The 17,442-nt window shown below is 47.5% G+C and overlaps 1 protein-coding gene across 4 annotated transcripts in view; it reads right to left on the minus strand.

The window, feature by feature from the left end:
* LOC138570267 (reticulocyte-binding protein homolog 1-like) overlaps positions 1-17,442 on the minus strand; it is a 312,256-nt gene that overhangs the window by 57,537 nt on the left and 237,277 nt on the right. For all 4 annotated transcript variants that reach the window (XM_069649037.1, XM_069649035.1, XM_069649036.1 and 1 more), the window contains one exon: positions 4,160-4,255. In XM_069649037.1, coding sequence (XP_069505138.1) covers positions 4,160-4,255 — 96 coding nt within the window. The remainder of the gene's footprint in view (positions 1-4,159; positions 4,256-17,442) is intronic.

Genomic DNA, 17,442 nt, shown 5'->3' on the forward strand with positions numbered 1-17,442 from the left:
ATTCTCGGCTAGGTGTAAATTGCTGAAAATGTCGGGTTATATTTTACAGACATGTTCGGTAATTAACACCTATTCTGATGGTCTCTGATTTCACAAAGGGCGCACACAATGTAACAGCTCAGGAACCTGTGCGCCTGTTGCCAGTATTGGCTGGCAACCACCAGTCCCGCAAACAGGTCGTTTGATTGTGTACTCTGGTGTTGCGGCTCCACATTAGTGACAGTGTAAAAATGATGGACACATGCACTACCTCCTTTAGCGGTGGTATGTTTATTGCGCTATCTTGCACTTTCACTATCTAACTAGACATGTGTCTCTTTGCACTGAGAAAACACAACAGACAAAGTGCTTCTCAATTGTGTTGGTTTAAGTCAATATATTGTGCATAATAGAAAATAACTCTGCAACGTTCCTATAATGACCTGATTATTGCCTCGTGTGGTGTTGGAGTGAGGACTTTGTGAGGATCGTTTTGCAGTGCTGCAGAAAGCTTAGAAATAAATGGAATGCAAAAAGGGGTGTTTTGGGGAGCGCTTCTGTTAAATTGTAAATGTGCAAATATATGAAACTGCTGCCGAAATCTTGCAATCCGGCCATTAATTATAAAAACACAGAGGAGATGCAGGCAGTTTGTGACACAGCAGCATCGTCCTCTGCACTGGCGCCCAGGGCCACTTGAGAATGAGGATGGTACACGGGCATCAAGAATAGGTGCAATGAAGCATGGCGTGTACCATGCTCACTGCACCTTGAACAGGATTGGGCCCTAAGAACGTTCAGAAGTTTACAGACTGGAAATGTGGACAGGTTCGGCAAAACAAGACTAAATGAGTTGCCCAGGATTACACATTTTGGTTAGCAGGTGAAGCTGAGATTTGAGCCCAGTCTGCAATTCCTGCACTTGACCACATTATTTCCCAGTTCTTATCATAGAGCAAGGTGCAACTATTTGTGAGTGTATCACTTTCATGAACTAAAATAATGCATTTTTGTTTTAAGAACTGAATTGGAAAGTACATAATTCACATAACAGCCAAATATGACAACATTTAAAAACATTTTCTAGAAATATTTTAGGCAAAAGGACAATGATTCTAGCTTCATGTTCACTCCCATCAAGGCAAGAATACTAGCACCACAATATGAATAGAACCCATTCCACTCAAATGGCCTTCATGAAAAGAAATATCAAGCATTAGGCTCATCAACGCCACCCGTACAGCGCAGTACAATACAGTGGCAGAAGATGATTTGTCCAGGATCACTGTGTCTTCCGATGGAAAAGCCGGGATCCGGTATATGAGCTTCAACACTTTGGTTCCAATGTCTCAAATTTGACAACCTAATCACCTCTCCCTCCTAACACCTTATGCTGCTCATTGGGAAGTGGTTGGCACTTTTAAGAACCCTCATTTGTAGTTTGTAGGTTCTAGAAGCAGATTTGACCATCTCTTTATGAGCTTCGGTTGGATGTTTTATCCAGATTACTTCAGATCGGCGCTTATTTGCTCTTAGGTTCTGGAGGTTCTCACTGAACCAAGAATTGGTATGGGAGATGGATTTAGCTCTGCGAGGTCCCGTGGGGCAACCATATCTACAGCTGTTTCCATGGTTTTAGTGCAGAGATCTGCCAGTGCATCTGGGTTATTAGCCCAGTGTGCCAGGTGTTCAGGATGGAGATCGGAGACAAGGGGTGACATGCTATTTTTGGTGATTTTGCGAGAGCTTCAGGCCCAGGTCGGTGGTAATAGGATACCAGTATTGTGGTCATCCTGTGCTTGAGGTATGTTGAAGTTAATGATGAAGTGGTCAGACCAAGGGCAAGGGGAAATGTCAGTGATGGATGTGTCACACTTTAATTCCATGGCAATCATGGCACTCATATTTATCAGTATACATTTCAACATTCGGCATGGCACATGATCTATATATAACCCACAGGAGGGTGACGATACTACAGGATCTGTGCTATCATGACTGCACAGTGAACATACAAATCATTATGGGATTAATTGATCCAAGCAGAATGTACTGGCCAGAAACAGCCTGGCTGCAGGCTTGGCACCTCGGCAACTCACCATCAAGCAAGGTATGTGTTATTTTAGTTTTGTAAAACAAATGGGCACCGACTGATTTCAATCAGGAAGCCATGTGGGGCTCCTCCAGGGTGGGGGCCCAGGGAACATTCCGCTTTTGCCCTCCCATAAAGACGTCTCTGCTTGCAACTGGCTGGGGTTGCCTTGATCTAATTGCAGCGGCTACTATAATAGGACGTGTGGACCTGAGAGTTCTGATTAGCCTCTGATTAGTACTTTTCAAAAATGATTTATTTATGATGTGCTGAAAACCTCAAAGAGGCCCCAAAGCTCAAAATACCCAAAGGCAATAAATAAATACATAAGATAAATGAGATCAGACCTAGGCAGTCAAGCAGTAGCACAGCAGAAGATCAAGACAAGAAAAAAACACTCACATTAGAAAAGCAATGGGCCTCATTACGACTGTGGCGGCCATGGAATGAACGGTGCCGGTAAGGGACCGGCACTGTTCATTCCGGGCTGCCACATTGCGAGTTTTGCAGCGGGTCCCGCTCTGTACACCTAGCCAGACCAGACGTGCAGAGCCGGACCCGCAAGCAGAACAGGATGCTAACAACGGGCCCGTCTTTAACCGGTCCGTTGTTAGCATCCTCCCCACTCCCATTGAGCTCTATGGGGCTCAAATGGGAATGAGGATGTACCGGGTCCCGCAAAAGGGAATTACAGGGCCCTCCAAACTCGTAATGAGGCTCAATGTCTTAAGTCTCAGGGAAGTCAGAGATGAGCCCGAGTTTAGGCTGAGTTTATTGCATAGATGAGGTGCTATAAAGTCAATAGAGCGACCTCCATGGCGCGCAAGCTTAAAACATGGAGTCTGTAGCAATGCTTTGGTGGAAGAGCGCAGTTGCCTGCCAGGTCTAATCCTTAAGGCACTGTGGCACACTGCAATATGCACACCTATGCGTGGTGGTCTGCACTTTGTGCTGTATTCTGGCTGCACCTGGAAGCCAATGTAATGTTCTCAAGGTGGGTGAAATGTGCTGGTGACGAGGAATTTCCGCAACTAACCGAGCAGCTGTGTTCTGCACCACTTGCAAGCGTCTGAGATCTGTCTTATTGACTCCAGCAAGCAGCGCGCTGCCATAGTCAATTTTAGAATAGATGATTTCCCTGACAATAGTGACCCTGTGGTGATCAGACAGCAAGGCACTTAACTGTCTAACAATCTGAAGATAGTAACTGCTTGAGCTAATGGTGGGGTTTGTATGTGCAACCATGGACAGAGCTGTACCAAGGGTGACTCCAAAGAGACTTAGCTTAACACATGGTCTTATTAGAGCAATTGTTCTCAGTAAAATAATCATAGGTTTTAACAAATAGTTTTGCCTTAACAATTTGGCAGTGGCAGACATTTCCTCCAGGACCTCAGGCCCTTGCAGACAATACTGTGACAGGCATTTCCTCCAGTACCTCAGGACCTTGCATTCAGTACTAGGACATACATTTCCTCCAGAACCTCAGGCCCTTGCAGACATTACTGTGACAGGCATTTCCTCCAATGACTGAGGCCCTTGAAGTCAGTACTAGGACAGGCATGTCCTACAGTACCTCAAACCCTTGCAATCAGTACTAGGACAGGTAATTCCTCCAGTACCTCAGGACTTTGAAATCAGTAATAGCATAGGCAATTTCTTCTGGTACCTCAGGACTTTGAAATCAGCAGTACGACAGACATTTCCGCCAGTACATCAGGACCTTGCAGTCAGTACTAGGACATACATTTCCTACAGTACCTCAGGATCTTTCAGTCAGTACTGGGACAGGCATTTCCTCCAGTACCTCAGGACAGTGCAGTCAGTAGTAGGACAGGCATTTCCTCCAGTACCTCAGGACCTTGCAGTCAGTACTAGGACATACATTTCCTCCAGTACCTCAGGCCCTTGCAGACAATACTGTGACAGACATTTCCTCCAGTGACTGAGGCCCTTGAAGCCAGTACTAGGACAGGCATGCCCTACAGTACCTCAGGACCTTGCAGTCAGTACTAGGACATACATTTCCTCCCTTACTTCTTCACATAATGCTGCAGTGAGATTTGCCAGATGTGTTCCTTTCATTACCCGTTTGGCTTCTTCTTCTTATTATTATTTTCTATTTCCTTCATGTATTCATCATGTCCATGGGTCACACTGATGTTCCCGTTGTGGGTCAGGAGCCTGAAAGTAAATGGTCACATGGTAATTGACATTAGTGGCATGTGCACACTGAAATGACTTTAACATCACAAAACCACCGGTTCTTGTGATCTTTGTTACCCGTTCAAAGAGAAGACAGGTGGAGAGAGATGGTAGAGTCTTAAATAAAGAAATGGAAGGGTGAGAAAGACAAAAGGAAGAGAGGAAGGAGAACTACAAGGCCTAGAGGAGAAAAAGGCAAATGCACAGAGGAGGGAAAAAGATATTAAAGACATATGGGAGAGAGAGAGAGAAGTGCAATGCCCAGAAGGGAGAGAAAGACATAATGAAAAGAGGAGAGAGAACTACAAAGCCCAGAGGAGATAGAGAAAAAGGCAACTGCACAAAGGTGGGGGAAAATATATATCGAGAGAGAGAGAAGTGAAAGGTCCAGAAGGGAGAGAAAGGAGAAACAAGGCATGAGGAGGAGCGGGTGTGAAAGGCTCAGAAGGGTATAGAAAACAGATCAAAGGCATAGAGTAGAATGGAAAGATGTTAGAGGCTTGAGTGCTGAAAGCAGCCATGGTATAGAGGAGAGCGTGGAGAAGTCCAGCGCATAGAGAAGTGAATGCGTAGAAGGGAGAGAAAGACAAAAGGAAGAGAGGAGAGAGAACTATAAAGCCCAGAGAAGATAGAGAAAAAGGCAACTGAACAGAAGTGGGGGGCGGGTGAGGAGATATCAACATCATAGAGGAGAGAGAGAAAGAGGGGGAGGGAGATAAGGGGCAGTGAGATAGTGAAGTTAAAATCAGAGAAGGGAGAGCAAAGAGATCATAGGAATAGGGAAGAGGAGAAAAGCAGAGGTCCTAGAAGGGAGTAAAGAGGTAAAATGCAGAAAGGAGAGTGATAGATGTGAAAGGCTTAGAAGTTTAAAAAATAGAGAAACAGCATAAAGAGAGTGCGAGAGAGACATAATTGAACCACTCAGAAGGCAGAGGAAGTAGATCAACAGTTATACAGGATATTGTGACCGAAGTGAAAGGCCTAGAGGGGAGAGAAAAGAGCAAAGACATGGAGGTGAGAGAGAAGTGAAAGGCTTAGAAGGGAGAAAGAAGAGAGCAAAGGCATGGGGGAGAGAGAAATGAAAGGTTTAAAAGGGAGAGAGAAGAGAGCATAGACAAAGAGGAGGGAGAAGTGAAAGGCTTAGAAGGGAGAGAGAAGAGAGCAAAGGCATAGGGGAGAGAGAGAGAAGTGAAAGGCTTAGAAGGTAGAGAGAAGAGAACAAAGGCAAAGAGGAGAGTGAAGTGAAAGGCTTAGAAGGGAGAGAGAAGAGAGCAAAGGCACAGAGGAGAGAGAGAGAACTGAACGGCCTTCAATGGCAGAAGAGATCAAAAGGCAGAAAGTAGAGAAGGAGGAGTTAAAAGCTTACAAGGGAGAAAAGGAGCGGATAGAGGATAGAGCGAGAAGGGAAAGGCCTAGAAGGGAGTGAACAGATGTCACAGGCAGAGAGTATGTTGAGAAGATGCAAAAGGCATAAACGAGCGCTAGAAACAGTCAAGGCTTAGAGGGGAACGTGAAGAAGTAGAGGGCGGAGAGGAGAGAGAGGAGAAACAAAAGGCATTAAGGAGTGGGAGAAGAGGTCAAAGGCAAAGAGGAGTGAGGGAAGAGGCCAAAGGACAAGAAGATGGAGCCATAGAGGGGAGAGAAGAGTGTTCAAGGTACACAAGAGAGATGTGATGAAAGGATAGAGAAAAAGGTCAAAAGGTTAGAGATGCGAGGTCAGTGGCATGGAGAACAAAAGCTAAAGGCATGGTGGGGAGGGGAGAGAAAAGGCCAACGACAAACAGGAGAATGTGAAGAAACCAAAGGCATAGGGCGGAGAACGCGTTCAATGTCATTATGGGGAGAGAGAGGCGGTGGACAGTATAGAGGGGAAGAGGCGTGGGTGATGGCAACGAGGCGCGAGAGAAGAATGAAGGGGAGACAGTGTAAAATCCACACAGGAGCTCATTATGAGCGGGGGGCGTAAGGTAAGCAAAACCCGTAAAAGCCGTGTAAGGCTTTTACATATTTCGCTTACGTTACGCCCCATTGACATTCATGTGTGTGGCGGAGAGAAGGGGCGAATCATACGTCATGATTCCGTCGCTTCCTTCTCTGCCCTACAGATAGTCCAGCATGTGTGCCAGCATGCATTTTCATGCTGGAGCAGATGGTTGGCATTCCAGGCAGACTCCATAGGAATCCATTGTAAACGCTGCCTGCCATGCGTATATGATAGGCAGTGCTTACTTCATTTGTGTGGCGTAGCTGAAAAGGGTGGCGTTTAAGCCGGTATACCATCTGTTTATCCTCCCCTTTTGCACTCCACTGTGCAAATGAGGGAAATTCGGTGGCAGGGACAGTTTACACAAAAGTGTAAATGTAACTAGTCCCCGCCGCCATATTAGAGGAACTCGAAAATGAGCCTCTGCATACATTTGTGTTCTTTTTATAGTGGGCACCTGAGGCGGGTATGATAGCAAATGAATTTGCTCATAGTGCAGGCTGTCCCTACAGAAGCTTACATTATCAGTAGTATTGCAGCTGCTAGCACCTGCAGCGCCTTTTAGCATCCCTCTGCCCTCTTTTAAAAAACAAATAAATAAAACCAGAACTCGTCTTTCTCGCATTCTACCTCGTCCTATTCACCACCCTACTCCCGACACAGAACATCGAATCTGCCTCGACAGAAGAAGGCAGGCTCTTTCTTAGTTAGTTAGCTTTGACACATATCAGAAACACCATATAGCCATACGCAAAGTGCGCCAATGTATCACGTTGGGTTGCAGAGGTCAGAGATAGAGTGATGTATGTTGCATTTAGAGGTAGTGCACAGTATCATGGTTTAAGGGATGTGCGAGTACGTAGCTGACATATGTAAGCACATTAGATGGAGTCAGAGAAGTATTGCAGGAAAGGCGGGGTCCAGGGGCTAAGGTAGCAGGAGTTCCACCATGTTGGAGTTTAGGACATGTTACACAATGCATTTTTGAAACTATTAGAAATAGGCTCAACGTGGAACTGCGGCTCTGTCCAGTTTGTCCTGAGACAAGACGCCCAGAGAGAAGTTAGGATGGCAACGTCACAGGCAGCCACACTGTCAATAACAGTTAACTGAGCGCAGCTGCAGAGCTCGGACGAGCTGGGAACGGAATGTTTGGTCCTGGGAGGAAGGATAAGGAGCATCTTTTGAAGATTGAATTCATGAGAGCGGGCATGGGGTTCTGTGATGCCAAGAGGCTTGGTGAGGATGTAGAGCACTACTGCCCTCCCCTGAAAAGTGGTCATCCTATTTAAAATGCATAAAGAAAATACACTTTCAGTCTCTCTACCAACTTCTAATTCCTGGGGGTGAAGTTTGACACAGGGAGGGGACATGTGAATATACTGGTGGACAGACAGAACATGTTACTGCAAATGTCCACAAGTGACATGACTGCTTAAGGAAACAGTACAAACGAGTGACTAGCAAGAAGGTAACCTGCAACATGTGCATGAACCTTAAACAAGAGTCAATGGGCTACACTGGTAGACGCGTGTGAGCATGTGCAGCAACACATGTGCTAATACACCTTTACAGCAGCACGTGATATAGATTCTGGGCCACCGGCTGAACACATCTTCATGCTGGATGCGCCCGAAAACAGCCACGAATATATTAGCCAGCATTACCCAGTAAAATACATTTTTATGGTTCTTTTTGGGTAAAAGGCAATCACACAAGCCCAACAATACATGCTAGGGCTGCCCCTCTTTCATGCTCACACATCACACACAGGTGTACAATGGTTGCCAGCAGTGCAAGCTTCATCACCTAAAAGAACACGGGAGCCTGGGTAGGAATGGTGCAAGCCTCCTAACCTAAAAGAACAAGGGAGCCTGGGTAGGAGTGGTGCAAGCTTCCTAACCTAAAAGAACAAGGGAGCCTGAGTAGAAGCGGTGCAAGCTTCCTAACCTAAAAAAAAAAGCGATCCTGGGTAGGAGCGGTGCAAGCTTCATCACCTAGAAGAACACAGGAGCCTGGGTAGGAGCGGTGCAAGCCTCCTTAACTAAAAGAACAATGGAGCCTGGGTAGGAGCAGTGCAAGCTTCATCACCTAAAAGAACACGGGAGCCTGGGTAGGAGCGGTGAAAGCCTCTTAACCTAAAAGAACAAGGGAGCCTGGGTAGGAGCTGTGCAAGCTTCCCAACCTAAAAGAACACGGGAGCCTGGGTAGCAGCAGGGCAAGCTTCCTAACCTAAAAGAACATGGGAGCCTGGGTAGGAGCGGCGCAAGATTGCCAACCTAAAAGAACATGGGAGCCTGGGTAGGAGAAGTGCAAGCTTCCTAATCTAAAAGAACAAGGGAGCCTGGGTAGGAACGGAGCAAGCTTACTAACCTAAAAGAACCCGGGAGCCTGGGTAGGAGCAGGGCAAGCTTCCTAATCTAAAGGACAACAGGAGCCTGGGTAGGAGCGGTGCAAGCCTCCTAACCTAAAAGAACAAGGGAGCCTGGGTAGGAGCGGTGCAAGCTTGCCCACCTAAAAAAACACGGGAGCCTGGTAGGAGCGCTGTAGGCTTCATCACCTAGAAGAACACGGGAGCATGGGTAGGAGCAGTGCAAGCTTCATCACCTAGAAGAACAGGGGACCATGGGTAGGAGCGGTGCAAGCTTCCCAACCTAAACAACCACAGGAACCTGTGTAGGAGCGGTGTAAGCCTCCTAACCTAAAAGAACATGGGAGCCTCGGTAGGAGCGGTGCAAGCTTCCTAACCTAAAAGAACCTGGGAGTCTGGGTAGGAGCGGTGCAGGCTTCATCACCTAGAAGAACACGGGAGCATGGGTAGGAGCAGGGAAAGCTTCCTGAGCTAAAAGGACATGGGAGCCTGGGTAGGAGTGGTGCAAGCTTCCTAACCTAGAAGAACACGGGAGTCTGGGTAGGAGCAGTGCAAGCTTCCCAACCTAAAGGACCACAGGAGCCTGGGTAGGAGCAGTGCAATCTTCCTAACCTAAAAGAACAAGGGAGCCTGGGTAGGAATGGTGCAAGCTTACTAACCTTAAAGAACACGGGAGCCTGGGTAGGAGCAGGGCAAGCTTCGTAACTTAAAAGAACAAGGGAGCCTGGGTAGGAGCGGTGTAAGCTTCCCAACCTAAAAGAACACAGGAGCCTGGGTAGGAGCAGGACAAGCTTCCTAAGCTAAAAGCACATGGTAGCCTGGGGAGGAGCGGTGCAAGCTTCCTAACCTAAAAGAACAAGGGACCCTGGGCAGGAGCGGTGCAAGCTTCATCACCTAAATATACAAGGGAGCCTGGGTAGGAGCGGTGCAAGCTTCCCAACCTAAAAGAACACAGGAGCCTGGGTAGGAACAGGACAAGCTTCCTAACCTAAAAACACATGGGAGCCTGGGTAGGAGCGGTGCAAACTTCCCAACCTAAAAGAATAAGGTAGCCTGGGTAGGAGCGGTGCACGCTTACTTACCTAAAAGAACACAGGAGCCTGGGTAGGATCGGTACATGCTTCCCAACCTAAAAGAACATGGGAGCCTAGGTAGGAGCATAGCAAACTTCCTAACCTTAAAGAACAAAGGAGCCTGGGTAGGAGCGGTACAAGATTCCCAACCTAAAGCAACACGGTAGCCTGGGTAGAAGCGGCGCAAGCTTCCTAACCTCAAAGAACATGGGAGCCTGGGTAGGAGCGGCGCAAGATTGCCAACCTGAAAGAACATGGGAGCCTGGGTAGGAGAAGTGCAAGATTCCTAATCTAAAAGAACAAGGGAGGCTGGGTAGGAACGGTGCAAGCTTCCTAACCTAAAAGAACAAGAAGCTTGGGTAGGAGCGCTGCAAGCTTCCTAAGATAAAAGAACAAGGTAGCATGGGTAGGAGCGGTGCTAGCTTCCCAACCTAAAAGAACACAGGAGCCTGGGTAGGAGTGGTGCAAGTTTCCCAACCTAAAGGAACCTGGGAGGCTTGGTAGGAGGGGTGCAACCTTCCCAACCTAAAAGAACACAGGAGCCTGGGTAGGAGCAGTGCAAGCTTCCTAACCTAAAAGAGCACGGGAGCCAAGGTAGGAGCGGTGCAAGCTTTCTAACCTAAAAGAACACGGGAGCCGGGGTAGGAGCGGTGCTAGCTTCCTAACCTAAAAGAACACGGGAGCCTGGGTAGGAGCGGTGCAAGCTTCCTAAACTAAAAGAACACGGGAGCCTGGGTAGGAGCGGTGCAAGCTTCCTAACCTAAAAGAGCACGGGAGCCTGAGTAGGAGTGGTGCAAGCTTACTAACCTAAAACAACACGGGAGCCAGGGTAGGAGCGGTGCAAGCTTCCTAACCTAAAAGAACACAGGAGCCTGGGTAGGAGCGGTGCAAGCTTCCTAACCTAAAAGAACACGGGAGCCTGGATAAGAGTGGTGCAAGCTTCCTAACCTAAAAGAACACGGGATCCTGGGTAGGAGCGGTGCAAGCTTCCTAACCTAAAAGAACACGGGAGCCTGGGTAGGTGCGGTGCAAGCTTCCTTTGCGATAGTATGGGCTGAAATGAACAGAAAGAGCTCGGGCTGGACTGGAGTATTGCAAGTTCCAGGAACACAGACAGCAGGTCAGGCACAGGGTCACATTGCTGCAGCTCTCATCTGTCTGTAGTGCAGCCCAGTGGGAAAGCAGGAGTCGGCAATCACCATCTGGTGACAATGCTCTCAACCAATCAGAGGCTTGCTGGCTCCTCTACTCCAGAAATCCAGACATGGGTGAATAAGTGAGTTCCTCCCCAATCTGGAGTGCGGCAGACGTGTGAGGACGATGTCACATATTGCACCAGGAGGGAGATGCACCAACAACAACCAATCACAGACATTTGCTTATTCCCCTTAAACCTGTAGACTGTCACCAGCTCAGGTGCTGTTAGCAATACTTCACCACTCTCCTGGAAAGGGAAACTTGCCAGCCGGCATCTGAAAACAGTGATGATGGAATCCCTTTATAAAATATATGAACCAATGCTGCCCTCCAGTGGTTTATTTTCAAATTCCTCTTATTTAGGATTCCTTCTTGCACATGCCCCTTCCCCGGTAGGGTTATCACAAGGAAAATTCAGTAAATATTCCATGAATCAGAGCATTGACACTGATGGGTTCCATATGGTGGTATGTATGTAATCATTTCTCAGAAAGGCATTGAAACAAAGGAACAACACAAAGTAATTTTAAAAGGCGTGTTTAGATTTCTACCTCCACCTTACCTGCCAAACCAGAGCTTTCTGCTCCAGTCCTGGCACTCCTCCCGTCTCCCGGCCACCACAAAAGAAATGGATCCCTTTTCTCTATTGCTGTGGCCATCGTTGTTTCTTTTTTTTTCATGAAGATGGAAAAACAAATAAACCATTCGCACCCTTGGCCCTCCTCCTACCCCCACCTGCGAGGCTAAGAACCCCGGGGTCATCTTTGACCCCACCCTTTCCTTCTCCGCCCACATCTCTAAAAAGTCAAATTTCCGACTGCACCTCCTCAGAGGTACTCTGCCTTTCCTCTCCTTCCCCCAGAAGCTCATGGTATCCCAAGCACTGGTTCTCTCTAGGTTGGACTATTGTAACAGCCTCTTTCTAAATCTACCTGCCTCTACTCTCTGCCCTCTGAAACTAATCCAGAACAGGACTGCAAGACTTGTCCTTGGCCTCAAGCCCTGGGATCGTATCTCTCCAGCTCTGAAATCTCTCCACTGGCTCCCAGTGGATGCAAGGATTACATTCAAAACCCTCTGCATTGTCCACATGGCTTTCTGAGGCCTGGGTCCAAAATACCTTCAGCTATCCCTCCTCAAATACCTCCCCTCTCAAGCTCTTCGCTCCTCTACCTCCAACTCCCTCAGGGTCAGTCGTTTTTCAAAGAAACAAGCTGGGGGTAGATCTCTGTCTTTGGCTGGGGCCTCCCTCTGGAACAGCCTCCCTGCCACTCTAAAACTTGAGGAGAACCATCTCCGGTTCTGGAAGCACCTCAAGACCTTCCTCTTTTCTTCTGCCTTCGCTGCCCCTCTCCCCTGCTGATCTGTTCTCTCTTGGCACTGTGTACCAGGCCACCCTCTGTCCTTCGGGCCCAGGTACCTGCTCCCCTGCCACCCTCCCGCACTGCCTCCAGGGCCACCCTTGCACTGGGGTCTGTATCTGTACCCATACAGCCCCCCTTTTTCTTCCTGCACTTATCAGACCTACCGTGCCTGCTGCCTTAAACCTAGCACTTGCAAGTTGCTGGCTGCATTACCACTGTTTGTTGCCTTTATGATTTAATATTGTTATGTATCTGTTTCTCCTCTGCTTCGCACTTTCCACTTCTCCCTCCTTCCATGCACCCCCCCTCCCATGCACTTGCGCGTTCTCAATGTCACTGGGCCTAGTAAGATCGCTGTTTTGTTCTCCCCTGTTCCCCTCCCTTGCCTTGTCGCGCTCTGAAACACTTGTGCTGCGTAAAATTAACTCAATGCAAAATCTGAAATTATTTTTCTTTGATCCTAAGGTTTAAAGAAATGTCCAGAATGAAATGCTAAAACTTAATGAAATCAGAGTCATCTATCTGGATTGCCTGGCCCGTGCCCACGCGTGTGCCAGGTTTGAGGACTGGGCGGAGTTGCGTGGGATCAGAAGAGCATGTAAAGGCCTTGGGCCTCATTACACGGTAGGTGCTAATGGATTACCGGCACCGGTAAGGTCACCGGTGCCGGTAATCGCTTAGCGCCCTACTACGAGGTCCCTCAGAGGGTCCCGTCCTTAACGCCTTGTTTGACCACGGATTACGGATAGACACAAAAAGTCATTACCCCTACACACTCTAAAGGTAGGACTCTAGACTGGGTTGGTGACTTGAATTGCAACATCAGCATTATCAGTATAACTCCTCAAATATGGACAGACCACCATTTTATCTCATTCTCTGCCTCACTTGACCTCTCCCACCCTAAACCTACAATCATGGCCCGCCACTCCCTACTAGAAGTAAAAAAGACATTACAGTTGAACAACTCTTACCACACCTCCTCCCCACCCTCAGCAATGTGGACAATATCACAGACCCGACCCTTCTTGTGGAAACCTATTACAGCACCATAACTAAGGCACTCGATCTGATCACCCCTGCTAAAATCCGCAAAGGTAAACAACTTTCCCACTTGAATAATTGGTTCACACCACAACTGAAAGACCTTAGAATTCAAAAAAGAAAACTGCAATCAATCTGGCGACACTCCCCTACTGAGGAGAATTGAATTAAGCTAGCCACCCATCCCAAACAGTACAAAAAGGAAATTATTAGCACCAAAAAGAACACTTACAATGACAGAATAGTGAAAGCTAAGTCAGACACTAAGAAATTATTCTCCATTCTCCGCGAAATGGAATCACCCATACCACAAATTGACAATACTCCCAAAAACAAGCTCTGGTGTACCAGTATACAAAATGCCCTTGCAGGAAAAATTAGCTCTCCTCAAACTAATTGCAACCAAAAAAGTTGCCTTACTATTGCCAGTGGAGCATACTCCCAAGGCACAGCCCTCTCTAAACGAGCCTAATAACTCTCCTCACCCCTTTGGTTTCAAACAAATACCTATACTTGAAACTGAAAAAATCATACTTTCCCTAAAGCCCTCGAATTGTAAAGGAGACAACTGCCCTGCTCAAATTATAAAAGATGCAGCGAGAGACCTAGCTCCCTTTATCTCTAAACTGATCAACGCCTCCTTTAAAACTAACCTAGTGCCTAATAACCTTAAACAGTCCTGAATCCTACCTCTGCTAAAAAAAAAAACCCTTAACCCGTCCATTCTGACAAACTACAGACCTATTACCACCTTCCCCTTCCTATTTAAAATTATAGACAGGGTAGCTTACCTGCAAATCCAGGATTACCGTGAAACCGAATAACCTCCTAGGCTCATGACAATCCGGCTTCCGCCCCCTTCACGGCACCGAAACAGCCTTGATTGAACTAAAGACTCAAATAGACGAGTTGAAGGATAATAGACAATTAGCTATGCTACGCCTCCTTGACCTTTCGCAGCCTTTGACCTGGTAGATCATGCAGTCTTATGCAATCACCTCGGCTCTGCTGCCCATTTTTCAAGCGATGCCATAACCTGGGTACAATCCTTTCTTGCCAACCGGACAATGAGAGTCTTCTCCCCACTAGCAGTTGCCGACCCCATACAAGTCTCCTGCGGTGTCCCCCAGGGATCATATGTATCTCCTACAATGTATAACATCTTTACCAAACCTTTGTTTGACAAGTTGGATAGACTGGGTGTCATCTACACTAACTACGCAGATGACACTCAGATCCTCATCCCCCTTTCGGGCAACTTCTTGGAAGACTCAGGTTTGGTAAACAAGATATATCTCCTCATTCAGGCATGGATGGCATCCCATGGCCTCTGCCTGAATGACGATAAAACGGAGATCCTGATCCTTGGCACAGAGACAGCGATTAAAAAACTTGACCCAAACTATGCCTCGTTTAACATCGATAAAAATGTCATTAAAGTGATGCCCGCAGTCAAAACCCTAGGGGTCTATCTGGACTCAGCGCTCTCTTTTAAGAAACAAATTAACTCCCTAGCTTCTTCTACAGCCTACACTTGCAAATTGATCCGATCATGTAGAACTTTCCTAACAAAGGCTAGTAGCATTACCTTAGCTAACACACTCATCATATCCCAACTGGATTATTGTAATGCCCTATATGCGGCATCTAACAAGTATGTCCTTAACAAACTCCAAACACTCCAAAATAACGCTCTTAGAGTAGCCCTAAACATTCCCAACAGATCCCATGTCTCTACTTCCAGAAGGAACATACATTGGCTAAAAATTAAGGATAGAATCACCCTCAAAACCCTCTCGCTTACGTCCCAATGCCTTAACAATATAGCTCCTCCCTATCAACAAGCGAACCTCAAACCGCCCCACAAGAAGGACTAACGCCTTCACCTTGACGGTGCCCAGATACAAAAAGAATACTGCTGGCGGCTCCATCTTCCCAGTCATAGCTTCCCGGACCTGGAACACACTCCCCTGAGAACGCAGAACGGACCAACTCTACCCAAGTTTCAGGCGCAAGGTCCTTTCATGGATATGTTCTAATGACATTTAATGCGATCCCCCCTTCTAGAATTACCTGCCTGTGTGACACATCCGGACCATGCCTGTGGTCAACCCAACCCCCTTACCCGTAGTGACATCTGACCACCACTGCTAGTATATAGGAATTTCTCTGGGCCCCACCTGGACTACAATTCCTAAGAGATTGCTACCCAACATATTTGTGTCCGACTCCTGGCATTAACTGTATAAGTATCTACAGATTGTAATAATGCCGTACTGTCCTACTGCCTTTTCTTTTTTGTGTATCACTGTAACCAAGTCCTCAAGTATCCTTGTAATGTCTGCGCCCGGCTACCTGCGGGTTTCATTTTGCGCTATATTAAATAAACAAACAAACAATGCCTGCAGAATGTCCATTCATCAGAGGCTTTCAAATGGGAACCGGGCATCACTAGTCATATAATTCCCTGGTTTATCAGGCAGCCCAGTCTATCAAGCGATAAGCGGGCACCCTCATATACCCCCTCGTGCTACCCCGGCCACCTCGTGCTACCCTGGCCAATGCTTCATAAGAGGAGGGGGTTGAGTGAATGGGAATCCACAGGATCGTCGAGTGATTCTCCAGGGCTTTAGAGTGAAGCCAATGGTGGGCGGTTCTTTGGTGTGTTTGGTACCTCGTGCCATCTAAGCAGAAGCAACTGTTTCAGGTTAAGTGGTGCCAGCGCCCCTGTTAAGGAGAATTCTCATTTCATGGCTAATTTCCCACACCTAGTGAGTCCCTCAGCAGCTTTGCTGGATCCCTGGAGTTGTTTCTTTTCCACGTGGTAAGAGTGTGAGCTTTTCCCCCACTATTACTTGTATTTTGCTATGTGTTTTCATCTGTTTTTGGGATTGTGGGCTCTGGAGCACACCACTTCAGTAGCCCGCTTCTTTGTGTGTGTGTCACACCGCACCTTCTGTGCAGTGGCAGAGGGTTATAGTTTAAACTTCCCACCGACTCCATTTCTGAGGTGACTACTGTCCCCCAAAAAAGAGTAAAGTTACCATTAACTTTACTTAGTCAAAACTAACCACAGATCCAGTACACCCCATCTTACATGGAGTACTGGAAGGGTTAACTCCTAACTCTTTTTATCTGTACCTCCTAGAGCATTGTTTCGCTCTTTTAACATTTAGACATGGCTGGTGGCAGTGGTATCTACCCTAAATTTCTACCGCGGTTATCTTATATAACCGTGGTAACATTGTAGGCTATTGTGTTAGCCTCAGACTTAAACCCGCTTGACCAAATCCTTTTTCGTTTGGTTCTGCTGCGGTTTATTCGCCATTTCTTTTTGTTAAACTCCTTCTTGTGTTTTACTTTGCGTGGCAAACTAGGTTTGCCTTCTTTGTTCACTGTCTTTTGGCGAGATTCTACCTAGAAGCCCTCCTCAAGGCGCCTGGGTGTCTAGGTGGCTGAATGTGAGGGAGGGGTGTAGTCACTCCCTGCACAGGGTATCCTAGGAAACCCAAGTCGCACTGTGTCATGATTGGCCAGGGTAGTTGTCCGGGCTGGACAACCCCCCTGCTGGGTGATTGACAGCTAGGCTGTGTGAATCAGGGTTTTTCGCATAAAAGGCAGGTCTCTTGGGCTAGAAGTCAGAGAGTTGCCACTGGAACTGCAAGGAACTGAAGAGAAGCGGAGGGAACGACGGCTGCTGCAACTATCCCCTCCCGGTGAAGCCCTGCTGCAGTCCTGAGCTATCTGCCCTTGAAGGACTAAGAGGAGATCCAGTCCGGAGTCTCCTTCCCTTGAGCCGGGTGGGGATAACCAGCTCAACTTCCACAGCCAGAGGATCCTCTTCCTTGGTCGAAATCGCTGCACACGGCTGTAGTGGTCCGGATAGCCATTTGAAGAGCCTCTCCTGTGTTTTTAAGGAGCGCACCTTTTATTCGTTGTCGCTGCTGCCGGCTTCATCCCTGTGTGGTGCAGACCCCCTTCAGATGCCCTCCTTCACAACGAAGCTCCAGGAATCGTGGGTCTGTGGAAATCCAACAGGAACAACTGCCAGAGCACCAGCTGCACCATTGGAATAAGGTACTGTGTTCTGCTTGAGGAAACTGGGTGAGCCCCTTTTCTTCATTTCCAAGGCT

The sequence above is a fragment of the Ambystoma mexicanum genome, chromosome 2q (assembly GCF_040938575.1).
Source record: "Ambystoma mexicanum isolate Mex_15411 chromosome 2q, UKY_AmexF1_1, whole genome shotgun sequence".
Lineage (NCBI taxonomy): Eukaryota > Metazoa > Chordata > Amphibia > Caudata > Ambystomatidae > Ambystoma > Ambystoma mexicanum.